The sequence below is a fragment of the Pelodiscus sinensis genome, chromosome 3 (assembly GCF_052426305.1).
Source record: "Pelodiscus sinensis isolate ZL-2025 chromosome 3, ASM5242630v1, whole genome shotgun sequence".
Lineage (NCBI taxonomy): Eukaryota > Metazoa > Chordata > Testudines > Trionychidae > Pelodiscus > Pelodiscus sinensis.
This window is the reverse complement of record NC_143054.1, coordinates 163,638,788-163,666,204: the sequence shown is the minus strand read 5'-3', so window position 1 is coordinate 163,666,204 and position 27,417 is coordinate 163,638,788. Positions and strand designations below refer to the sequence as shown.

General features: G+C 42.8%; 1 protein-coding gene across 3 annotated transcripts in view; it reads left to right on the top strand.

The window, feature by feature from the left end:
- The window catches only part of BABAM2 (BRISC and BRCA1 A complex member 2), a 322,714-nt gene that overhangs the window by 56,420 nt on the left and 238,877 nt on the right, over positions 1–27,417 (top strand). For all 3 annotated transcript variants that reach the window (XM_025181003.3, XM_075925373.2, XM_006115618.5), the window contains exon 4: positions 236–330. In XM_025181003.3, the coding sequence (XP_025036788.1) occupies positions 236–330 (95 nt within the window). The remainder of the gene's footprint in view (positions 1–235; positions 331–27,417) is intronic.

Sequence of the window (27,417 nt, the reverse complement as noted above, 5' to 3'; positions counted from 1 at the left end):
TATCGTGAAAACGTGTTAAGCGGTCATGTGTTAAATGAGGAATTACTGTATTTGCACAGGAAGTTGCAGTGCCGTCAAGAATTAACTTTATTCTTCAGTACTTCTGATAGTTGTGTTTTTATATATGATTTATTTTAAATGAAAATGGACTTACTGAGTTTTTCCACTGTAGTACTTAGGATTTTGAGGATATAAAGTGCAAATAAACAGTGTTTTTCACTTATTTTTATTTCAGGGGATATAATTTTCAATGCCCACTACCCAGAGCTGCCACCAGATTTTATCTTTGGAGAGGATGCTGAATTCCTGCCAGATCCCTCTGCTTTGCATGTGAGTACAGCTGCAGTGTTTTTGTGATCATTATGTGCTTGAGAAAGACTTGGCTTTTGAGAATGGATCAACAGTAGGATTTTGCTAACAATGCAGATTAAAAAACATATTTTTATTTAACTATCACATGGGCATGTAAACCCTATCTCTGCTTTAAAAGCGTATGTATGGAATCAACTAAATCATTAATTTTAAAATAATTTAATCAAAATAAGACATATTCACCATGTAAAATCATTTAAATTGTTCTACTGCAGATACATGTTCAAAAAGTTGGTTTTTAAAATATCAGTCATTTCTATTTATCATCTGATAATTTTCAAAGATTTCCTCCTTTCAGCACAGGGGTAAACCTTTACCTTACCTTTAAAATATTATTTGGACTTTGGTAGGAATTTATTTAATGAGGTATAACTGGGTTGGGCTTTGGCAGTAGTCTATTAATATCAGAAAGGGTGGAAACCAGGTATGAGTATATTATGAGTATATATTGTCAAGCAAAACTCTGAAAAATTAATACTTATAACGAAATGGTGCTGCAGTAAAGACAGAAATATGCTTGGGAAAGGAAGATGATAAAACCAGCACATTAAATGGATAGTATTTTGTGGCACTGAGCTGCTACTTTGGAAGAAAAAATACACATCATAGCCAAGTACCATAAATGTGAAATATTACTATTAAAATTAATTTTAATAACAAAGCCTTTTTACCTAGAAGTGAACTTTGGTTGGGTACTTGTGATTCTTCTAACTCTGATCTAGTAGTAACGTTAGTGTGTTTCCATTGTCAGACAAATATGCCTAATGTATAGAGGTCCAGTCTTATCCCTCCTCTGTTGCTAACATCAGTTTTTCTCACTTCCGTTGTAGTATTTTAAAGCTCAAATTAAAATTCAGTTTTTGCTAAATATTTTTTTTAGTTTGGTGACTTTTGTTTTGATCCTAGTTCTAGTCTCTTGTGAATGAAGCATAATACTAAGAAATCCATTAGTCATAGATACATTCTGTATTGTTCCATTATTCATCACTATGTTAACAACAATTCTGCTGGAAATGTTAAGGTGGTTTTTGTTCTTGGTCTTCATTTTGTCCTCAGGATCACTGATCTTTTCAGCTAGCCAATTGCTCTGTATGTCTGAAACTTGAAAAATAGCCTTTTCCTTAGATGTCCTTAGATACTAGACATGTTCTGTATCTTGGTCAGAGGCTACAGAGTGGCTAGCCATTTGTTTTAATTCATCTGACTAGCTCATTTGCTAGCAGGGAATATCTGTTTGTGACATCTTGGAAGAACTCTAACTTAGAGTTCTCTACCTTTGGAATGCTTCTGTGTCCTGGCAAATGGACTGTTGTTAATTTAAAACAGTTGTTCATAAAATTGAAAGCACAAATTTCTTCATTATTGTTGCTTTTAAAACACTGAAAAATAAAAAAGTAAAACATGATTTAAAAGGTATAGCATTTTCTTTCAGAAGCAAAAACATCTGTCTACCACACAGACAAGTGGAGTGCTTTGTTCAGATGGATCTAAGTTATTTTGTATCATTATATCTCTTCAGGAATTTGATTCTGTTATGGCCTTTATATATGGTTGAGGTTTTTAGGGCTATCTTCTTAATATTCACATTATCTCTGTTCTCAAGCAGGATACCATAATTCAGTACTAATCAGATTTTATTAATTGTGGTCTACAGGGAAGTTAAATGAAATATAAAAAACAATATGCATTGTAATAAGTAGAATCTAAAATGTATTTTATACTCTTGAATTCATTTCTTAAATTCTCATAATTTTTACCCCTTTCTCTCTTTAATTCTTGTTTTACTCTCTTCCAAGCTTGTCAGTGGTGCTTATAGCAACATCACTTAAAATTTTGTGTCTCCATCACATACATACATACACAACACACAAAATGAAGTGTGACACACTTGGTTTCTTATGTACAGAAAAGAGAGATTTTCAGCTAAAGTTCTGCAAATATGTCTCAACATTCATTGAAAGGCAACACCTCCAGAAGCAGTATGGTCCATTGTAGTCCAGTGGATAGAGTAATCTTATTCCTGACTAGTGCCCAACATCTGTCAGGGATGATCTAGATCAGTGCTGGGCAAAATAGGGCACGCAGGACAGGTGCAGCTCACCAAGCCACCAGATCTGGCCCTCAGTCACAGCAGGGAACCTCAGGCAGACTTCCTGCTTGTCCTGCCTGCCTCTTCATGTTGCTCAGAAAAGCAGCTGCTGGGCCATTTGTGTTTCTCAGCTGTGAGCCAGGGGAAGCAGGGAGAGGCTTTGGGTGCTGCCCCTGCCCCCAGAAAAATCCCATTGACCCGTTTCTGGCCAATGGGAGCTGCCCCCTCCCTTCAGGCTCTTATTCACAGACGCACATGGCCCCTGCAGCTGCGGTGGGGGCGAGGCAGGCATGGAGGCTACCTGAGAAACGTACTGAGCTGTTGGCTGGGAGTTACACAGGTAGGTCTCCCAGCCAGAGCATGCCTCTGGCACCCCATCCACTCCCTTCTCCCCAACTCTCTGCCCCCCCCCACTACTCCCTTCCCCCACATAAGCCAAATCTTCTGCCCCCCTCCTGAGCCCATACCCCTTCCCAGATCCGGCACTCCAGTACCCTGCCCCAGATCACAGTCCCTTCCTGCCCTAGATCACAACCGAAATCCCAATCCTATGCCCCAGGTCACAACTGCCTCCTTCACCCAAACTCCCTCCCAGACCTCACAGGCCCTCCTGCATCCCAGTGCCTTACCCCAAACTCCGTTCTGCACTCAACCTCCATCCCAGACCCCAGACCTCCTTTGTTGATATCATGGGAGAGTGCTGCCCTCAACCACACCCAATGGGGGACCACTTTCCAAAATATTGGAGTCATTCTCCATGAAAAATTATTGCTCACCCCGGTCTAGATGGTACTTGGTCCTGCCATGAGGGCAGGGGACAGGACATGATGACCTTTCGAGGTCCCTTCCAGTTCTTGTATTCTGTGAGTCTGTGGTTCTTTTGCTTCATGATCGTGAAAATGGAAAGAACTGAAGTGTGTAAGAATGCAATTCAAAGAGCCCCCAAACAAATAGCTAATGTAGCAGAATCCCAGAAAATACCATATACTAATCTGTTCTTTCAGTGGTCACAGCTCCCCAAGCCATTTATTTTATGCACAAATTATAAGATGTTGCTGTATGCCTTGGGTTATGCATGGTGTCTAGCCTTCAAAATGTGAACTAGATACTCTAGATTCCTCAACATGATGCTGCTTTAACATGGGCGTGCAATAACCTTGCCATGGAAGAGTCAAATGGAGGAACTGTGGATGGCATTAGCAATTCATCAAATTGCTATAATACCCACAGATAGGGTATGTCTACACTACAGCACTAATTTGAACTAACTTAATTCAAATTAGTTAATTTGGACTAAGCTAATTCGAATTAGTGCATCTAGACCTAAAAACTAATTCGAATTAGCGTTTTGCTAATTCGAAATAGCATGTCCACATTGAGTGGACCCTGAACTGAAGTTAAGGCTGGCTGGAACCAGTGCCAGCAGGGCATCAGGTTAGGACTTAGAATGTGGAGCTGCTGCCTCAGGCTAGCTGAGTGCTGTGCTTAAAGGGACCCGACCCCCACCCCGGACAGACAGTTCTCAGGGTTCCCCGCTTGCTTGTCTACCTCGATGAAGGACAGCAAAGCAGTCCTGTCTGGGAGTGCCCTTAGTGCCCACACTCGGCACATCACAACACTCGGCCATTAGCCCAGCTGCACTTGCCACAGGCTGCCATCTGGGGGGGGGGGGGTGTCTATTGGGGGGCTGTCAGGATCCAGGAGGCCCTGCAGGAGAGCTTCCACCCCGAGGAGCCCACAGAGCCACCCCAGTCCTCCCCATCAGAGGCTCCCTCACCTCCTTCCACTTACCCCTCCCTAGCCCTGCTTCCTGATGTAAAAAATAAAGGACACGTGTTCAAAAATAGAAACTCTCTTTTATTTAACAAAACTGGGGGGGGAGGGAGGGATTAACCTCTGGGGAGACTGGGAAAAGGAGGTGGGAGAGGGGAGGTGGAAACCTGGGAGGAGGGAGCTGGAAGGGGAAAGCCAGGGGAAGAAGGAGGAGGGGAAGTATAAAACTATGGTATGCCATATCTTCAGTACTGTGTACAGATGTGGTCTCCTCACCTCAAAAAAGATATTTTGGCCTTGGAAAGAGTTCAGAAAGGGGCAACTAAAATGATTAGGGGTTTGGAACAGGTCCCATATGAAGAGAGGCTAAAGATACTGGGACTTTTTAGCTTAGAAAAGAGGAGACTGAGGGGGGATATGGTAGAGGTCTATAAAATCATGAGTGGTGTAGAGAGGGTGAATAAAGAAAAGTTCTTCATTAGTTCCCATAATAGAAGGACTAGAGGATACCAAATGAAATTAATAGATAGCAGGTTTAAAACTAATAAGCGAAAATTCTTCTTCACACAGCATATAGTCAATCTGTGGAACTCCTTGCCACAGGAGGCTGTGAAGGCTAGAACTGTAACAGAGTTTAAAGAGAAGTTAGATAAATTCATGGAGGTTGGGTCCATGGAGTGCTATTAGCCAGGGGGTAGGAACGATGTCCCTGGCCTCTGTTTGTTTGTGGAAGGCTGGAGATGGATGGCATGAGACAAATGGCTTGATCATTGTCTTCGGTCCATCCCCTCCGGGTTACCTGGTGCTGGCTGCTTTTGGCAGACAGGCTACTGGGCTAGATGGAGCTTTGGTCTGACCCAGTACGGCCGTTCTTATGTTCTAAGCTCAGGGTCGGGGGTCTCAGTGAACCCCCTTGATTTTCATGCAGACCTGCTCCTGGGTTCGCATGTGGCCTTTGGTGGCCAGGCTGGCAGCTATCCTGCCCTAGAGGTCGCATTCGTGTGCCTACTGTGGAGATCGTGGACGTTGGAGGCCTCCCCCCAAACCTCAGTGAGGTCCACGATCTCCGCACTAGACCAGGCAGGTGCCCACCTCTTGCGGCCCTGGGCAGGCTCCTGGGAGCCGCCAGCCTGGTCCTGGGAAGAGGCAGAGGGCTGAGTGGCAGTGGGTGGCTGGCTCATGCTGTGCCAGGTGAAGGGTCCGCTGGCTGGGTGCTGGCAGGCTTGCAACTGGCACGGGCACTGTAGCCAGACCGTGCCCCTTTAAGGGCTCCGGGGCTGGGAGGGGGGGCAGAAAAGTTTCCTTGGTTTGGGCCAGAGTGGCCACCAGGGCAATCTGGGAAGGGCTCGCCTCTAACTAGTTCGAATTAAGTGGCTACACAGCCCTTAATTCGAGCTACTTAATTCGAACTAGGCGTTAGTCCTCGTAGAATGAGGTTTACCTAGTTCGAATTAAGCGCTCTGCTAGTTTGAATTAAATTTGAACTGGCAGTTTGCATGTGTAGCTGCTATTAAAGTTAATTTGAACTAACGGCTGTTAGTTCGAATTAACTTTGTAGTGTAGACATACCCATAGGCCTTTAAAAACAGAAGCTGATGAGAACAGTTATCTAGCTAAGTAAAGCTATAACTTAAACAGCTAAAATAGGTGGCAAAAATAATATATTGTAAAAAGTTGGCACTTGAGTCTAAGATACTCATTCCTAGATTCTCCAAGAACATTTTGTTAAAATTTGCTGATTTTTTTGGTAATAAGTATTCTGAATATTTACCAATTAGGGCTCAATTCTGCTAGGTGTTGAGTGTCCTGGTCCTGATTCAACAAAGTGTGTATACATGGCTATGTCTAGACTGCAAGCCTCTTTCGAAAGAGGCTCTTTCGAAAGATACTTTCGAAAGAGCCTCTTTCAAAAGAGAGCGTCTAGACTGCACGTTGAACTTTCGAAAAAGCGGCTTGCTTTTTCGAAAGAAAGCATCCAGTGAGTCTGGATGCTCTCTTTCGAAGAAGCCCTATTTACATTCAAGAACGCCTTCTTTCGAAAGAGGAACTTTCGAAAGAAGGCGTTCTTCCTCGTAAATTGAGGTTTACCGCCGTCGAAAGAAAAGCCGCGTTCTTTTGATTTAATTTCGAAAGAACGCGGCTTGAGTCTGGACGCAGGTGAAGTTTTTTCGAAAAAAGGCTACTTTTTTCGAAAAAACCCCTGAGTCTGGACACAGCCCATGTGTTTAAGAGAAGCAAATAGTTAACTGTTTTCCCAAATTGGTTGTAAATAATATAGTTCTTCCGCTCCTCTGTGTTTGTTCAGCTTGGATGGCAAGTACTTGGCAGTATTTAACAAGAAACAACTATTCCCCTCCCCCATGTATCAATGTATTCAGCTAGAAGTTCAGTTGGCACAAAACCAGATTTGTCATTTGTGTGTATAGATGAGATTAATTTGGAGCACAGTAATTTGATGCTGGTTTGAGTAACAAGAATTGTTTGTTATGTTAGCCTTATTTGCTAATGTGAACCAGTCAGTAATTGAAGTGGATACGTGAAATGTTAACCCAGGTTTTCCAGTATTTTTGAATTATGCTTTGTTTGGTGAGACATAAATAACAGCATTATATCAAAAGTTACCTTTTAAATTTGATAAGGATTCATTTTTGATATCTTAATTGCCAATATTTGCCAGAGATTTAAATATCAGTAAAGTTAATTCAGCTATTTTGGTCTACTAAGACACATTAATTATGTGGTCTGTCAATTACTTTATGAAGATCTTTCATTGAACTTTGACTTTTTAAGCTTTGTGTCTTCTCTTTGTGGACATTAAAGATTCCAGAATTCTTGTTGTAGTAGCAGATTTTCCCTCCGTGTACTTGGGCAGAGTTTTCTTCTCCTGTCTATAATGTGGTGTTCTATAATTTAGAAATGTATGCATGTTTGATAGAGCTTTTATAATAAGGCTATGTTAAATCTACTAAATCAGCTTTACTTGATTAAACCTATGTCCTTTGTCCATTTTGATGAGTTGAGGAAGACTAGTTTTGGTTTAGCAATTTTTGTGTCTATGTAAATAAGATTCCCATGACGCACTGCAGGTACATACATCTTTTTGTGTAAATTACCTAATTTTTGGTCTGACTCTTTAAGAAGTTAGTATCTTCATGTATAGTAGCTGGGTATCATTTGGTAAGTTTCAGACCACTTTTGTATTTTAATTCTGTATGCTTTTGTGTAATTGTTTCAATATGAACACTTTTACTTAGACAAAAACGAAAGTCTGCTTTTTCCCAAGGAAGCATAGGGAGTGTATTCATTCATAAAATGAATGAATTTAAAGACAGGAACACTTCGATTTAAATGCGAATCTAGTGAGTTTGCAGTTAGCTTATCAGAAGCAAAGTTTCCTCAGCTCTCGCTCCCTAACACCTTTACTCTACTTGTGCTACATCGATGACATTTTCATCATATGGACCCATGGAAAAGAGACTCTTGAAGAATTTCACAAGGATTTCAACAACTTCCATCCCACCATCAACCTCAGCCTGGACCAGTCCACACGGGAAATCCACTTCCTCAATACTACAGTACAATTAAATGATGAACAAATTTCCACAACCCTATACCAGAAACCTACCGACTGCTACACTTAACTTCGTGCCTCCAGCTTCCATCCCAGACACATTTCTCAATCTATTGTATACAGCCAAGCCCTAAGATACAACCAGATTTGCTCCGATCCCACAGACAGAGACAAACACCTACAGGATCTATATAGAAACAAAATACAGGACTATGTAGCACTTTAAGGACTAACAAGATGGTTTATTAGATGATGAGCTTTCGTGGGTCTGGCCCACGAAAGCTCATCATCTAATAAACCATCTTGTTAGTCTTTAAAGTGCTACATAGTCCTGTATTTTGTTTTAGCTACACCAGACTAACACGGCTACATCTCTATCAGGATCTATATAGAGCATTCCTAAAACTGAAATACCCACCTGGAGAAGTGCAAAAACAGATTGATAGAGCAAAAGAAGTACCCAGACATGAATTACTTCAAGACAGACCCAAAAAAGAAAACAACAGAATTCCACTTCTCATTACCTACAGTCCACAACTTAAACCGCATTATCCACAATCTACAACCTATCTCGCTTACGGACAACCCCCCAACCTGAAACAATTTTTTTCTGGTAACCATGCTACACAGCTACATCATAAGCATCTAGGAACCCAGCCCTGCAATCAGTCCTGTTGCCAGCTCTGCCCACATATCTATACAAGCGAATTGATCACAGGAGCCAATCACATAAGCCACCAAATCAGAGGCTCATTTAACTGCACATTTAGTAATGTGGTCTGTGACATCAAATGCCAGCAATGCCCCGCTGCAATATATATTGGACAAACTGGACAGTCCCTACGGGAAAGAATCAATGGACACAAATCCGATATCCATAAAGGGAACATACAGAAACCTGTTGGAGAACACTTTAATTTGCCTGGTCATTCATTAAGAGATCTTCAAGTTGCTGTTTTGTTGCAGACCAATTCTACAAGCCAAATACACAGGGGAGGGTTGGAACTATAATTAATTCACAAGTTTAATTCTCATGCCGATGATTTGAATCGAGATACTGGATGGTTAGGACATTATCAACCAACCAAACAATGAAGGTGTCAATGGGTCTTTGTCAGTGCAGATTCTGGTGTTAGTACTATTCCTCTCTAATTTCTAACTAATGGTTCTTATCTGCTTCTTGTAACTATCCAGCTTTTAGGTGCTTATAGACTATCAGTTTTGCCTGTTACATACCAGCTTGGTTTTCCCTTTGATATTTATATACCCACTGCCTCATTTTGTTCCCTCCCGTTCTCCCCCCCCCCCCCCCATCTGGACGTACAGCACTCCGGTCATCTGAAGAAGTGGGCGCATGATACCATCACAAAAGCTCATGATATCATCTACATGTTTTGTTAGTCTTTAAAGCACTACCATTCTGTTTGTTGTTTTTTAAGTTTATCCTGTACAGACTAACTCAGCTATCCCTTTGAAGCAGAAGGGGTAGGTAGGGTTAGTCCAGGTAGATCACATCTGTTTTTTGAGTCACTGGTGCATTATTTGAGTCCAGCTTTGTCTTCTGTTTTTCTTCTGTTCTGTACATGATGTGGGCAGATTCATTATTGTTTGGGTGGTGGGAACTGTAATTTCCATACTTTAAAATTTTTTGTTTTTATTTTTAGTGCAGTTATCTGCACAGCCTGCAGTTATCCACTCTAAATTCGCAGGTATCCCTTGACTATGTTTGCAGATTGCAAATCAGATGCAGACACACATTTTGTATCCATGCAGTGGTATATTTATTTTGATGTTTATCCTTGTGCATTCGCAGGTATCCCTTGACTATGTTTGCAGATTGCAAATCAGATGCAGACACACATTTTGTATCCATGCAGTGGTATATTTATTTTGATGTTTATCCTTAGCTTTGCTTACGACTTCTCTTAATTATTTGTCCCTTTTATGTTGTTTATATATATTTACAAAGTAGTTCATTTTATTTATGCTCGGACTAAACATTTCTTTAAGGCTTTTAAAAACATTTCAGAATGGGTCAGTGACAGGAGTCCCTCTTGAATTCCAAATTGTGAAAAGATTCTCCTAGACCCTGCTACTCCGATTCCATTATGGGTTATTTGCTTGAAAGATGGAAACATACAGGGTCACCTTGTGGTATTAAGCACTCTTTGCTTTTGAATTAATATGTTGTTTTTCTTAAGCATTTTTATGCTAGATTGGCAGCTTTTTATTGAGGACTCTGTTGCCTTTGAAAATATTGTTTGTTGTGCTGCACTTGGATGTCTTCAGAGTTGAGCACTTTAAAAATAATACTTATTTTTATTAATATTGATTCTGAAACCTATTCCAAATTTGTAGAGGGTGAGCGAAGGTAAGTGGAATGGGAAGATGGTTAATTATTTTTTAGAATGTGAAAAGCTCTTCTACTAAAAACATTTTCAATCTACATCTGGTCAGCAACTGTATGCCAAACTTCACCCACAGAAGCTTAAAAGAGCCAAGATATCTAAACCTGAAAATCTGGATTTATAATGGTGGTGCCAATTTAACCTTGTTTATATTTTGAATAATGATTAGTCTATAATAGTGCATGTAATTTGGGTGTATATAGCACCCAGGAACTTCAAAATCTAATTTTCTAATTTTACAAAACACTGTTTGCTTAGTCATTGAAAAGATATCAACAAATTGTTAATTGTTAGAATTATTCTGATTTCTTGAAAATGCAGTTTTTGTTGATGAAAGAGGATACATCAGAAGCTTGTCAGTGGGATAATAAACCTTTCACCTTCAAATTGTTGACTAAAACCCAGATGATGATTGTTGCCTTCTCTCAGTGGCTTGGTGGTGTATATGCAGTGAATCCATATTGTTTCTAAACTTCAGACAGTGTTCTGCTTTAGTGAATATTGAGGCACATTTGTAGAGCAATATGACACCTTTATCTAGCATTCAGTTGAGTGAAAAATGGAAAATAGAAATAAAAAATATATAGAGAAAGAGTCTAATTTTACATTCCTTGTATGCTCATAATTCCAATTTGAATTCATTTTGGGTGCAAAACTATATTTTATCAAAAGTTTACTAGCTTTATTTAAAACAAATCTATACAAGTCTATATTTCCTGTCTAGTCTAATTTTCATAAAATCACATATACAGGCAGTCCCTGACTTACGCGGATCCGACTTATGTCGGATCCGCAGTTACAAACGGGGCTGCCCCGGAGTACACGGACTGCGGGACCTCGCAGTGCCGCCGCCTGTGTACTCCGGGCGAGAAAAGCTGCTCCGCTTCTCCCTGGTCTGCAGACCAGGAAGACGCGGAGCAAAGCCGCTGCCCGGGCCCTCCCCCCCCCCGTGGCTTTGCAAAGCCGCGGGGTGGCTCGGGCAGCGAGGCAGCCCAGGCCGCCTGGGCTGCTCCGCTGCCGGCTTCCCCGAGGCTTTGCAAAGCCGCGGGAAAAGCCGGCAGCGGGACAGCCCAGACGCCCCGCGGCTGTCCTGCTGCCGGCGTCCTCAGAGGCTTTGCTCCCCGTCTCCCTAGTCTGCTGGTCTCCAGCAGACCAGGGAGACTGGGAGCAAAGCCACAGAGGACCCAGGCAGCGGGACCGCGGTGCGTCTCAGTCCGCCGCCCACGTCTTCCTGGTCTGCTGGGGTGGGGGGGGCGCAGCTAGTACGCCCCCTCCCCCCCCAGCAGACTAGGCTTTTCTCTGGACGGCTGTGGGAGAGCAGCTGGGGCGCTGCCGGTTGGTCCCGCAGCGCCGCTCTGGGCGCTACTGGACTAACCCAGCAGCACCCCAGCTGCTCTGCCCCAGGCGTCCTGATTTAGCCACTGCTGAAACTGACCAGCGCTGACTACAGGAAGCACGAGGCAGAGCTGCTCTGCCTCGGGCTTCCTGGAATCAGCTGCTGATCAGTTTCAGCAGCAGCTGACTTGGGGCCGCTTGCGGTTCTTAAGTTGATTCTGTATGTAAGTCAGAACTGGCGGTCAGTTTCAGCAGCGGCTGAATCTGGACGCCAGTTCCGACTTACATACAGATTCAACTTAAGAACAAACCTACAGTCCCTATCTTGTACGTAACCCGGGGACTGCCTGTACACTATTTTTTATAATTTATTAGAAGATTTACCCAATGTTGCTAGGGTTCTTCAGGGCAGGTGGCTGTGGATGTGGGGGGCTCAGGCAGGAGGCTGGGGATTGTTGGGGCGCAGGAGTAAAGGCAGAGGGTGGGAGGTGTTGGGGAGCTCAGGAGAGAGGGAGGTGCAAGATAAAGGGCGAGAGAGAGCACAGGGGCTGGGAGGTCGGGGGGCTTACCATGGCTGCCAATGGCAACAAGGGTGGTGCTAGTCTGGTGCCTCCTCCTGGGGCACTGGGGCTGTGCTGTCCTGGTAGCTTCTCGTGGGGGTGATGCCTGATTCCACCCCCAGACACACACTGGCAGCTCCTTGCTGGGGAAGGCAGGCCAGGGCTGGGCTGCCCAGGAGCTCCTTGAGCTGGGGGGAAGACTGGAGGGCTGGGGCTGTGTTACCCAGCCCTCCTACCTGTCAACTCTTTGGGGAGGGCAAGGCTACTGGCTAGCAGGCTCCCTTCTGTCCGGCACTGTGGTCACTCTGCAGTATAACTGTCCGCTGTGCTGCCTGTCCCCTGTGGTCATTGCAGAGTATAACTATCCCTTCTTTCAGACTCCTCCCTTTCCATGTTATGGAAAACAATAAAATTTCAGGCACATCCTATTTTTCTGGCACAACCATACCCTGATCCTGCTTTAAGTTAGGATAAGAGAAAGCTGCATATCAGATTTTGTAGTCTTAGCTCTTTCTGTTTAGGAGAAATTCTTGAACGAATGGACTCACAGAGGAATGGACAAACAGAAAGAAAGAAGATGCACAAACTCTCTCTATATATAATCTATATCTATATCTATCTTTATATGCAGGGCTCGACAAATAATACAATTTACTCGCCCGTGGCGAGTAGATTGTAACCCGGAAGAGCCGGGTTCGGGCGATCTGCCATGCGCAGAATGATCTGCGCATGCGCAGATTGCCGGACGCCCGGCTGGCGAGCAGGGCTCGCTGCGGATTTGGCGAGTCCTGGGTCCCTTAGCCAAGATAAAAGGGTAGCTCATATGTGGGTTAGGCAAGATAGTTAGTGAGGCCTTGTGTATTCTTAAAATGGTTTGATGGTATAGCTGTACCTGTATTCCTGTCCTGGCAAACACCCTACTGGAAACATAGCTTATACTGTCAAAGGTACTTTGTTTAAACCAGTTTTCTGAATGGAATAAACTGTGCTAACAATAGGACTTTTTGCTAGGAGAACTGTATCTACTCTAGGGCTTTTGTCGCCATGACAATTTTATATGGGGTAAATGATTTTTTTCCTTCCCATCTCTGACATAGCTACACTGATAAAACTTACTGGACTGAGAAGCTTGGTTGCTTTTTTACTTGCCAACTCTACCCATTTCTGCTGTTGAATCCTCAATTTTTCCTTTGTCTTTGTGGGAAGGGGCAGCATTTTGTGCCTTCTGCCTTTGATTCGAGATATTGTCTCTGTTTCCCTCCTCACCGCTCCTTGGTTACTTTGTACATCGCTCTTGTCGGCATGACCTCTGAGAAGCAGAAAAGGAAGATGAGAAGGAACACTGGTTACAGAGACACTTTACAGTCCATGTTGGCAGAGAACTTCTGCTCTGTCTGAGATGAAGCATCAACCTCACCCTTGGAGAAGTCATCTAGTGGTACAACAAAACTGAAGCCTGCACGCTTAAATCTCTCTTGGGAAGGTAATCAGCAATTGGACTTCCTCAGCTGTGAGCATAAAGTAGGCTCTCCAGAGGGGCTTCACTCCTTCTTCACTGCCATTCAGACTACTTCAGAATAAGAAAAAAAAATCCTAGGGCTGGTCTGCATTACTGGGGGAGATCTAACTAAGTTATGCAACTTCAGCTACATGAATAATGTGATATAATTAGATCTACTCACCTTGCACTTCACCTTTGATACTCCAACTCAATGAGATGTTGAGAGCGACTGGCAATAGATTTATCATATCTATACTAGGCTTTATAAATCAACCCCCGATGGACTGATTGCTGCTGATCAGTCCAGCTGGTAGTGTTGACACACCCTCTTAACTTAGAAGTGCTTACTTGATTGAACAAGGCTTTTTCTGGAGCACATGTCAAATATGGGGAAGATCTCTCAACTAAGAAATTTTCCAGTCTGGACAGTGACAAAGAAGATCCTCCTTCCCTGATTCATTCTTTTTCTCTAAGCTAAATTTTTTTACTTCCCCTCTGCTTGTACAGGAGATAGAAGGTGCTACCTTTGGAGCCTGAAACGGAGTTACCAACTTCCTCAAAAAGGGCTTCTTTGGTGTGTCTAGACTACAGGGTTTTTTTGAAAAAAGTGGCCTTTTTCCAAAAAAATTTCCCCTGCGTCTAGACTGCTGCCATGTTCTTTTGAAAGTAAATCAAAAGAACGTGGCAGTTTTTTCGACTGCAGAAAACCTCATTTTACGAGGAATAATGCCTTTTTTTGCAAGTGATAGAAATGTAGCCGTGTTAGTCTGGTGTAGCTGAACAAAAACCAGGACTATGTAGCACTTTAAAGACTAACAAGATTATTTATTAGGTGATGAGCTTTCGTGGGCCAGACCCACTTCCTCAGATCAAATAGTGGAAGAAAATTGTCACAACCATATATACCAAAGCATACAATTTAAAAAAAAAGGAACACACATGAAAAGGACAAATCAAATTTCAGAACAGAAGAGGGATGGAGGGGGAAGGTAAATGTCTGTGAGCTAATGATATTAGAGGTGATAATTGGGGAAGCTATCTTTGTAATGGGTAAGGTAATTAGAGTCTTTATTTAAACTTAAGTGTAAAGTGTTGAATTTGAGCATGAATAACAGTTCAGAGGATTCTCTTTCAAGTGTATTCTTAAAAGGCCTTTGAAGCAGGATGCAGGTAATCAAGACGTTGAGACAATGTCCTTTCTGGTTGAAATGGCAAGAAACTGTTTTTTCTTTGTGATCCTGTCTAATATCTGTTTTGTGGGCATTGATCCTTTGGCAAAGTGTCTGAGATGTTTGTCCAATGTACATAGCAGATGGACACCTTTGGCACATGATAGCATAAATTGTATTTCTGGATGCGCAGGAATATGTGTTCTTGATCTTATAACTCACTTGGTTAGGTCCAATAATGGTATCAGCAGAGTGCATATGTGGACAAAGCTGGCAACGGGGTTTGTTGCAAGGGAAGGTACCAGGGTTGGTATTAGTGGGGAATGTCCTGTGGTTGTTGGTAAGAATCCTCTTGAGGTTAGGTGGTTGTCTATAGCAGACTATGGGTCTGTCTCCCAGTGCCTCTCGAAGTTTAGTATCCTGTTCCAGTATAGGCTGTAGTTTATTGATAATATGTTAGACAGGTTTAAGTTGGGGGCTGTAGGTGATGATCAGTGGTGTTTTATTGTTGGTTTACTTGGGTCTGTCTTGAAGTAGATGGTTTCTAGGTATTCGTCTGGCTCTTTCAATTTGCTTTTTTATTTCTCCGGGTGTGTAGTTGAGGTTTATAAATGCTTGGTAGAGATCCTGAAGTTTCTGGTCTCTGTAAGTGGGATTAGAGCAGGTGCGGTTGTATCGAAGGGCTTGGCTATAGATGATGGATCGTATGGTGTGTTCTGGACAGGAGCTGGAAGCATATAGGTAACCGTATGAGTCAGTGGGTTTTCTGTAGACACCACTCTGGTTATGACAATTTTCTTCCACTATTTGATCTGAGGAAATGGGTCTGGCCCACGAAAGCTCATCACACTGCTCTACTGCCAAAATACTTCTGAAATAAATGTAGTCAAACTTTACTAATTCTGGGTCACTGAGAACGAAAATTATGCTTAAAATTGTTGATTGGCTCTAGTTTTCAAGATATGCTGTTGGATCAGTATATACGACCCTTGACTTGCGAATGGCGGAGGATAAGTGAGTTATAAAGGGAAGAGATCTCAATTTAAACCAGAAACTATAATACATCTTTGACTGGATCTATGAATAAATCTATGACTGGGTTTGGACAGTACTTGCTTTTTAGGCAAAACAATGAATGATGCAATCTGAAGCTGGTATTGCGTCATACATGATATGAATTGCATCATGTTATTCCTAGAAGTCATGGATGATGCAATCATAACGAAGCTTACATCACTCTGCTGAACAAATTGCCCTATATCAACTCTAGAAATCATACAGTGTCGTGCTCTCTTATTTGTCAGTGTTTGATTTTGCAAAGGCATACATTTCTGTTTAGCCAGAGTGAGCAGAGATGCCTCGTACTTGTGTGAACAGTGCAGATAACTTCTGCTGTGTTTGTGGTGAAGTGACTTTTGCATCACAAAAGCGCAGTATAACCACTATGGTTAAGAAAGCCTATCACCTTTATTTTGGCTGCAAAATTGGAGATCAGGACAAGAGATGGGCCCCACACATATGCTGCAACACTTGTGCAACAAATCTTCGCCAGTGGTTGAACAGGAAAAGGAAATCTATACCTTTTGCAGTGCCAGTGATTTGGAGAGAGCCAACAGATTATACCAGCAATTGTTACTTCTGCGTGGTGTCTCCAGTTGGGAAAGATGTGTCAAAGAAGAAAAAGTGGACTGTGCATTATCCAAACATTCCATCAGCTATACGCCCAGTACCCCACAGAGAAGGGCTGCCGGTTCCTGATGCACCAGAATCATTCTCGCTTGAGTCAGACAAGGAAGAGGAAGAGGAAGAGGATGAAACTTCTGGTCCTGAACCATCAATGTCACAGGACCCACATTTTTCCCATCCTCCTCCTCTGAACCACACCTCATAACAGAAGGTGAACTGAATGACCTTGTCAGGGATTTGGAACTACCCAAGAGCAAGACAGAGCTGTTGGGCTCCAGACTACAGCAGTGGAATCTCCTGGCAGGTGATGTTAGGGTTTCCATGTTCCGTGACCGTCATGGAAGGTGATCTTGTAGCCTGCAACAACATCGATGGTGTGATGGCAGCCCTCAACATCGTTCACGATCCAGATGAGTGGAGACTGTTCATTGATTCATCGAAGATGAGTCTTAAAGCTGTTTTGCTGCATAATGGCAATGTTTTGCCATGAATTCTAGTTGGTCATGCAGTCCATATGAAGGAAACCTATGACAACATGAAACAACTTTTGAGGTGCATCAACTATGACCAAAATCAGCGGCAGCTTTGTGGCGATTTGAAGGTTGTTGCTCTCTTGCTAGCTCTGCAGACTGGATACACAAAGTACTGCTGTTTTCTCTGCGAATGGGATAGTCGTGCAAGAGATTCTCACTACATCAAGATAGATTGGCCACTCTGACAGTCATTGGAGCCTGGAAGGAAAAGTGTTCAGCATCCGCTACTTGTTGAATCAAGGAAGATTTTGTTACCACCCTTACACATCAAGATGGGTCTGATGAAGAACTTTGTCAAGACCATGGACAAAACACAAGCAGCTTTCAAGTACCTCCATGGAAAATTTCCAAGGTTAAGTGAAGCTAAGATAAAGAAGGTGTCTTTGTTGGTCCTCAGATTCATGAACTTCTTTGAGATGATGCATTTGACCATGCACTGCGTGGCAAGCAAAAGACGGCATGGAAAGCCTTCCAGTTAGTGGCAATAAATTTTCTCGGAAACAACAAGGCAGACAACTACAGGTTGTTGGTGGAAAACCTCCTCAAGGCATACAAAAGCCTTGGTTGCAAGATGTCACTAAAGATAAATTTTTTGCACTCTCATCTAGATTTTTTTCCACTGAACTGCGGAGCAGTGAGCTAGGAGCACGGCAAGCGATTTCACCAGGACATTGCAACAATGGAGAAACGCTATCAGGGCAAATGGAGCCCATCAATGTTTGCAGACTATTGCTGGACAGTGACAAGAGATGCTCCATTTAAGGAATACAAGAGAGAAGCCAAGAAGCGCCGAGTAGACACTGAATAGGACTAAGCTATGTACTTAATAGTTTTTTGCCTTTTGTTTTGTAATAAATTTTATTTATATAACCCTTTTGCTGATTTTTAAAGTGTTACATGAACAGGACAGGTGAAATACTATCATGTAAAGCAACCATAAACACATGAAAAGACCTAGGTTTACAATTTATGATTAAAACTCTACTATCTACACAATATACATAGACGTAAAATGTAAAAACTTAAATATCTTGGAAACAGTAGCCAATCAGTTGTTTTAATTGTCATATTTGAATTCAGCCCATCAAAAAACATAATAAATAGCACATTTTATCTCTGAAGCAGACGACTTCTAAAAAATTGTAGACCAGTGTCACCTAATAAACCATCTTGTTAGTCTTTAAAGTGCTACATAGTCTTGTTTTTTTTTTTTTCAAAAGTGCTCTTTCGAAAAAAGGCATTATATAATGCAAACTGTGCTTTTTCAAAAGAGAGCATCCAGATTGCCTGGGTGCTCTCTTTCGAAAAAGCGGCTTGCTTTTTTGAAAGTACTGGTTGTAGTCTAGGTGCTGTTTTTCGAAAGAGGCTTGCATTCTAGACGTAGCCCTTTAGGAGAATGGAGTCTTCTAATTAAGTAGATGATCAAGATACTTTAATAAGCAATTTATGGTAGCAAAAGTAGAGAATTTTTCTGGATGAAGGCAAATAAACAAAAAAAGAAAAATCTTTTCTGTTTCCTCTTTGGTGGTATAAAAGCAAAATTTATGTAAGTTTTCTGGAAATTCCCAAATGTTGACATTTCTGTGGGTAGGTCAATGGGCAAATGTTAAAAATGGAATAGAGACCAGAACCTTTCATTAACTCTTCCATCAGCAGATCCTTCGGTGTCAATCTTTACTAAATCCTCTTCTGTCCTTCTGGAAACCAGTTAAGCTAAATAACACAATTCATTTCGAGGAAATACCAAAATTCAGGCCATTCTAAAAGAAAACTGCTTTTCATCTTTGGGAAAAACCCCATAAGCTCCCTCTGTGGGCTCTGCATGTGCTGTCCACAGGGAGCATGCCATACAAGTGGACTAGCTGCAACAGTAAGAGATTCACTCAGGGGAATGGCACCTCAAGAAAAATGCATTTCAGCATGTAGTGGCTTTCCTGGACTTTCAGCAGATAGATTTATTCACATAGGGCACAACTGGATTATGAGCAAGTATTGCAGCAGGTATCCAGACCTCTGGGCAATGGCTCCATCCCTTAGAAAATTCAGGTTGGCATCTCCTTTTCCTTTTATATCTCTCATTTTGAGGATGCTAATAAAAATAGACTTGGACAACAGCAGGGGAGCCAACAGCCCTGCTGGGACCCTGTGTAAGGTTGGGGGGCCCGGCTCTGTGCTCCCAGAAGGGGCAGAGCCAGGGCAGCCAGCCCTCAGCACTGCCCAGAGCATGTCACACCAGCCTCCCCCAGTCCTTAGAGCTGCCTGGAGCATGCTATGCAGCACTCCAGTGGCAATTGAAAGGTTCCAGGGCTTTCCTACTACAGCAGCAGTGGCGATAGCCAAAGCCTCGGACTCTTTAGAATCACTGGGTCCCAAAGCAGTTGCCCTTTGCCCACCTCCACCCATCTCCATTGGTGACCCTGGACAACTATAATCAATGGTCCTAGGCCAGGTTTAAAAGACTGAGAGATGCTGTGCGGACCTTCTAAGAAAACCATTTCCACTGTTGGTTTGGTCCATGAAAGGAATATGCTGGAAGAGCTAGACATTATCAAGAGACTTAGGAAGATCTTATTAGCATCCAGAAAGAAATCTTCTTCAATAGCATGGTGGTGCACTGTGAAGAAACCCTCTCCAAGATATCTGGCATTCCTCTTGTTCTGCATGTGTTTCCAGAAAAGTTGTTTTCATTTCCCTTAAAAATCAGGCCTCTTTTCTGTAGGAGGATGGATAGGAGACTTTTATATGGGCTCTCATTTTTTTGCCCTCCTGTTCTAGCCTTCTCCTTGAAGATTATCCATATACCTCCTTGGAGTTTGAATTTAGTCCTTCAGTTCCTTCTCCTTTAGCCCCTTTCACATATTTCCCTCTCTTTTCCTGGAAGGTGGCTTCGTAGTGAATTTAGCCACACTTGTATATCTCTCTTTATGGTTTTCTTTATGGAAATAAAATGGTCCTATATGTGTGCCTCTATTTCCTTCCTAAAATGTTGGCCTCATTTAATCTTAATGCAGGACATAGTTTTGCCAAATTTTGTCTCTAATCTCAAGCAAAGAAGGGAAAGGCTATAGTTCAGTCTCCATGTGCTTACAGTTCTAAAGTTCAGTTTGGATAGCATTTAAGACTTCAGGCTTCTAGATCCCTTTTTCTTTTCTTTGAAGGGCAGAAGCCTGTCAGGTTTCCAAATATGACAGACAGATAAAACACCTATAAAATTAGTAATACATTCCTTTTAGTCTTCACTGAGTCTCACCTTACAAAGGTAGCTTTGGTCTTTTCATCTGAGATAGGTGAATATACTCTAGAGGAACTTTACAGCACAGATCTCTTCTTGTACATTACCTGTAACTATTATAGATTGAATGGCTTTGCTTCAGTTGATGAGACTTTTGAATGATGCATTCACTGTGTAGCAATTCAGTAGGCCATTCCCAAGCCAATTATCCCTACTATCATTAATTGTTTGGGATTCTGGCGGTTCCTCATAACTTGCTTCTTTCTTGCTTAAAAAAATAAATAGGGAAAGTAACTGTTGAGGGATCTAGATGGATATAGCAGCTTTGCCTGTCCTACTTTGAAAGCTTGTTTATGGGGAGTGCCAAACTGGTCCCATTTGTTCTTGCCTATGAAGTTGGGAAACAGAAAGAAGTTTCTTAACTCATTTCTTTCTGGCATAGACTGCATTCTATTGCCCAGTCATAAGACCCTTTATTATGGAAAGTTTTTAAACTTTAGTTATTATAAAAAACTAGATTTTCAGTATAGTGTATACATGTCCAGAAAGCATTTTGTTCCATGATTAGGGCTTCTATTCACGGTGTTAATACAAATAAATAAAATTAATTAATAATAAGCATCAGAGCTTAGTTAACTGAAAGATGCCAAAAGGAGAGAAACTCCTTGCTGCTATTCTGCCTAATATGGATATGAGAAGATAACTGTTCATTCTGAACCAAGTGAAAGTTGGGATCTAGAAAGCCATTTTCTATGAGAAAATACTTTTTTTGAAACTGCTGCTTTCTGCCATTATATCACATCATGGCCATATAGCTAAGTGTGTTAAAAAATGAGACCAAAATAACAAGATGTTAAAACTTAATGTACAGACTGAAAAAAGACGCTTAGACTCTTAGATGCTTAGCTGTTTATAAGAAGAACAATTAGGAAAAAAGCTGTAATGAGCAGCAGCTTTAGGGAAGTAATATATTATCAATTAGTCATGATGAATAACAAGGAAAAAGTCAAGATTAGTGAAGCTGAGAGTTTTTATTTCATCAAAATATAGTATTTTGCAAGTAGTGTTTTAGTAGAATCTGAATAAAATATACCATAAAGGAGACTGGATTAAAATAAAATGATTCTGGCCCTAAAGTATAATGATACTGTCACAGCACACTCCATTTCATTGCAAGAACTCCAAAACTATAAGAAGTGGGTTGGCTTAGAGGCAGCAGCTTGTTAGCTTTCTGGAAGCACATTTGGAAAGTTATAAAAAAAACAGGAAAATCAAATCTAGCATAAGCCTTTTTGAACTGAGAACTCATTTAAATTCACCGTTTTGTGCCCTTTAGACTCAAGTTATTGAACCATGATAATTCATTTTTCTGCAGAGAAAGTCACTAACTGCTTATGAATATGCAAGCAGAACAGCCTTTTAATTTAACTGATTACAGAAGGTCAGTTAAGAAATAAATATTCAGTCTGATAATGCTGCTTTGGATTTAAATTATTTGTTAACGCTTCTGAATTCTGCTCCCTTTTATAATATATAATTTTCAAAAGGAAACATAATTTGCTTTATTGTGTCCAATATGGTCTAGAAATTCTTTTGACTTCCAACATTTTATTTAGGCAAGAGCATTAGGCAAAATGTTTTGTTTAGAGGAATTGCACATATGGAAATGGAGCTGCTCTTTAATTGTTTATGAATACTTACGTTGACCTCATTATTGGGATGCTCACTATATGAATATATTGGCTTAGTTTAATAGCAAGCTATAAAGAAAATCAAACCGGAAGAAAACAGTGGCTCATAAGGTGAACAAATGTAAACTAAGTAAACATTTAAGGGTTGTTAAGAGACAATGTTGAAATTATTAACTGTAAAGATTCTACTTCCTGGCTCCAGCATGTTTACAGAACTTGTTTTAACAAGTGTGAAAAAGCCCAGGAAGTGACAAAAATGCAAGGACTATAGCAATTTAAAAAGTAACTCCCCTCATGAGGGTGGGGTTGCTATTCAGAGAGTTGTTCACAGAAAGCAGACTGGGATAGGCAGCAACTGGGTGTTTGAAGAAGCCAGGCATGCCCAGGCTACATCAGGGGATGGTATGCCTTCAGGCAAGATAGATATATGTAGACTGTTATCTTAAGGTCGTTGTTCTCTAAATTATTTGTTCTTATGTTAAAATAGACAGTACTTTGGTTTTGAGAAGCCTGTTTGGTTTCTATATACACCACTGGTCATAAACTCCCCTTCTGCTCCCATTTCCCTTCCCACCCCCACCCAAATTATTGCAAGCACTGAATCCTGTTAGACCTGTTAAGTATACATAGTTGATAATACTGTAGTCTGGATTGCAATACCCTATGTAAGAGTGGGAAAATTGTGGAATTTCATTCCCAGAGAGGTAAAGAGTAGGGATGTGAATAGGTAATCAGTTACCTGGTAAGCATCACCCTTAACAGCTTAATGAGTGATCTTACCAGGTACCAGTTAACCAGAACTCAGGAGCAGTCCAGTCACGGGTGAAGGACTACTCCAGTCCCCTGGGAGTAAGGAACTAGCCTCTCTGCATGGAGGGCTGCTGATTGGGGCTGCTGGCTCCTGGTTTTTAAACTGGCTCCCCTCAAGGACCGGCTCCACTTGCCACTCCATGCTGCTTCCTCTGATAGAGAGGCTGCAGCGCTGGGTGGCAGAGGGCTCCCTGGAAGCAGGGCTGGGAGCACACTGGATGCTGGCCCCATCCTCAGGGACTATAGAATAGTCATGTAACTGATAAGTATTTTTATGCAGTTACATGATTATTCAAATACCCGATATCTAACATTCCTATGGAGCATGCAGGAGGTTCTGGACCTTATTGCTGTCTGAGAAGAGGAATCTATTCTCACAGAACTACGAACTAACAAAAGGGATAGTCTAGATCAGGGCTACTCAACACGCTGCCTGTATTGCCCATTTGTTTGCAGCCTGTGGTGTAGTTTGAGTTTACACAGGGCTCAATACACTGCCTGCGGGTGGGATCCTTTGAACATGTCCTCCATTGTGAACATGTTCCACAATGGCGAGTCAATACAGTGGTCTTCTGTTGATATGTGTTTTAGTAGTTAAATTCCTGGTCTGTCATTGCTCATTAAAAGTGCTGTCATATGGGTGGAAAACAGGTAAATATTGATTTTTATTAATATCAGAACTGACTTAAATGGGGCCTGCGTGTTGTGTAGTCTTGCCTTAATTTTTGTATTCATGCCCCGCCAGTATGAAACCCCACTTAAGTTGCAGCCCTCAGTATGTGCTGTGAGTATCATTGTGGTCCTCGGAGCTTCCAAAGCTAAGTAGCCCTTGTCTAGATGGTACTGGGTCCTGCCGTGAGGGCAGGGGACTGGACTCGATGACCTCTTGAGGTCCTTTCTAGTTCTAGTGTTCTATGATTCTATGAAATGCAGGTATTTATGCCAAGATTGCAAAGGGCATGGAGGAGAAAGGATATGCCAGGGACTCCTAGCAGTGCCACGTGAAAATAAAGGAACTGCGGCAGTCATATCAAAAGACAAAAGAAGCAAATGGATAGTCTGGAGCACTGCCGCTTCTACGAGCAGCTGCATGTGATCCTTAGCTTGCCTTGCCAGTCTGTGGATTCCTCCCAAAACACTCAGGCAGCCTCGGGCAGTAGAATGGTAGAGGAAGAGGCGAATGGTCAGTATGTGAGTGGGGCAACCAAGGTCACCGAGAGCCAAGAACTTTTTATAACTTTGGAGACAATTCCCTCATCCCAGGACATCTGACAGCCAGACACTGATCCTGAGGAGGGCACTTCTGGTCAGTTTGTTTTTTATCTTGCTAAAAGTGGGTTAAGGTAATCGAGTGTGATCTGAGGTGGCCAATGTGCCTACATGGTGGGGGGAGTGGTCCCCAGCACAGTTTGTTATCCTTTCTGGAGACACAGCAGGAGTCCTCCCTGCATAAAGCTCTCATAAAAGAACTCTTTAATATTTCTCACAAGGTTTCTGGGGAGGCCTGCCTTATTCCATCCTCCATGGTAGGACACCTTTCCATGCCAAGCCAGGAGTAAGTGGTTTTGTGTCATTGCAGCACAAAGCATTGCAGAGTAAAATCCAGGTTTCTGGCCACATTCAGTCAGCCTCTGCTCCCTATCACTGTGTGTGCTTTGGGAAAGACTGATCTCTTGCATGGCAACTAGGATGAAGCAGGGAACTGATGTCTCTGCAGTAAACCTCTGTTTGCTCATCCCCAGTGAAGCATGGTTTAAGCCCCTGCCCTTCCACTGTTTGACCCTCTCTCCCCTGCTCACTCACTCCTGTGTCAAGGGAAAGTTGCACTCCCCCAACAAATGGGGTGCCAAACACACAGGCGCCACATGAGCCTCTGCCCTCTTCCTCCCGCAAGATTGTGCCCCAGCCTGTCCCTTACCATGGTTGCCTCAAACCAAGTCCAACTGCTCCCTAAGAACTCTGAGGTGTACCTGATGCAAAGAGACTGCCTAAAACAGGGGTGGGCAATACTTTTTGATGGGAAACTACTCCAAGATTTTGGAAAGTGGTCAAGGGCTGCACTCTTCCATGGTATTAATGAAGGAGGAGTTGTGAGGTCTGTGAGGGAGGTTGGGTGCCGAAGGGAGCTTGGGTAAGGGATTGAGATGCAGGAGGGAATATGGTATCTGGGAGGGAGTTTGAGTGAAGGAAGTGGTTGTGCCCTGGAGCACTGGACTGGGGTGCATGATTTTGGGATGTGACCAAGGGCAGAAGAGGATTGTGATGTTTGGCAGGAGATTGAGTTGTCAGATCTGGTAGAGGGTATGGGTGCATGTGGAGTAGCGGGGCAGGAGTAGGGGGTACAGGGATGTGGAAGGGAGGGTCTAGGGTACCAGAGGCAGGTTCTGGCCAGGATACTTACCAGCCAGCAGCCAAACCTGCCTGCGTCCCTGCCTGCAGAGCTAAGGCTTGCAGAGTTTAAAATGTTTCTGCCTGCTCAGCCATGTGCTTGAGTGAGTAACTGAGCAGGAGGGTTGTGCTTCGTGTTATTCAAGCAGACAGCTTCTATCGGCCAGTTTCTATCCAGAAACCGGCCAATGGGATTGTGCTGGGGGTGGGCACAGTGTCTGAATCTTCCCTTCTCCCCTCTGGACTCATAAAGAGAAAGTGCTCCACAGCTGCATTTCTGAGCAGCGTGCAGGGCAAGCAGGGGAGCTTGCTTGGGGCTCCCCATTGCCTCTGCGGGTCAGATCCAGTGGCTTGGCAGGCTGGATGCAGCCTGCAGGCCATATTTTGCCCAGGCCTGGCCTAAAAGCATAACTGTGGCTTTATACGTAACACATCCCTATTGTTTTTAGACAGACATTCATTTTGTTCTAATAGATTAGGCTTTACGCTTTATGATGTATCTCCTGTAAAGTCTGCCATTTTTTTTGTTACAGTGGGAACAGCAGTCAGCTTGTTGCATACTCCCCTAGCTTCACCAGTTATCTGCCTATCTAGTGAAGAGATATTCAATGAGTAAATGCAATCTACCAACTTAGACAGGAGGCACATAAGCAAGTGGAGGAACATGCTGTGAAAGGAGATGTGTGTGGAGTGTCAGGAAAGGAGAGAACATAAGAATAGTCATACTGGGTCAGACCAAAGGTCCATCTAGCCCAGTATCCTGTCTGCTGACATTGGCCAATTCCAGATGCCCCAGAGAGAGGGTACACAACAGGTAATCATCACGTGATACCTCTCCTATCATCCATTTCCTGACAAACAGATGCTAGGGACACCATTCCTATTCATCCTGGCTAATAGCCATTGATGGACCTAACCTGCATGAACCTATCTAGCTCTTTTTTGAACCCTCTTAAAGTCCTAGTCTTCACACATCCTCTGGCAAGGAGTTTCACAGGTTGACTGTGTGCTCAGTGAAGAAAAATGTCCTTTTGTTTGTTTTAAACCTGTTGCCTATTAATTTCATTTGGTGACCCCTAGTTCTTATATTGTGTGAATAAGTAAATAACTTTTCTTTATTCACTTTTTCCACATCAGTCATGATTTTATAGACCTCTATCATATTCCCCCTCCCCCCCGACTTAGTCTCTAATTTTCTAAGATGAAAAGTCCATGTCTTTTTAATCTCTCTTCATAAGGGACCTGTTCCAAACCCCTAATCATTTTTGTTGCGCTTTTCTGAACCTGTTCCAATGCCAATATATCTTTTTTGAGGCAACCACATCAGTACGCAGCATACGGCATGGAAAATGAAGCACTAGGGGTACGTCTACACTACAATGTTAATTCGAACTAACTTAGTTCGAATTAGTTAATTCGAACTAAGCTAATTCGAACTAACTGATCTAGACTAAAAAACTTGTTCGAATTAGCGTTTTGCTAATTCGAATTAGCATGTCCACATTAAGTGGACCCTGAACCGAGCTTAAGGATGGCTGGAAGCAGTGCCGGCAGGGCATCAGAGGAGGACTTAGAGCATGGAGATGCTGTCTCAGGCTAGCCGAGGGCTGCGCTTAAAGGGTCCTGACCCCCACCCCGGACAGACAGTTCTCAGGGGTGCCCTGCTTGCAAACCAGTCCTGGCTTGGAGTGCCCGGAGTGCCCACACTGGGCACATCACAGCACTCGGCCATCATCCCGGCTGCACTTGCGGCAGGCTGCCATCTGAGGAGAGGGGGCAATTGGGGGGCTGCAGGAGAGCTTCCACCCCTAGAAGCCCGCAGAGCCAGCCCAGTCCTCCCCATCGGGGGCTCGTACCCCATTTCTCCATCACCTCCTTCCACTTACCCTTCCCTAGCCCCTTTTCTTGATGTACAAAATAAAGGACAATTGTGTTCAAAAATGGAATCTGTCTTTATTGAACAAAACTGGGGGAGACTGGGAAAAGGAGGTGGGAGAGGAGAAGAGAGAGGGTGGAAGAGGGGAGGGCAACTAAAATAATAAGGGGTTTAAACAGGTCCCATATAAAGAGAGGCTAAAGAGACTGGGGGTATGTCTACACTACCCCGCTAGTTCGAACTAGCGGGGTAATGTATGCATACCGCACTTGCTAATGAAGCCCGGGATTTGATTTCCCGGGCTTCATTAGCATAAGCGGGGAGCCGCCATTTTTAAATCCCCGCTGCTTCGAACCCCGTGTAGCGCGGCTACACGGGGCTCGAACTAGGTAGTTCGGACTAGGGTGCCTATTCCGAACTACC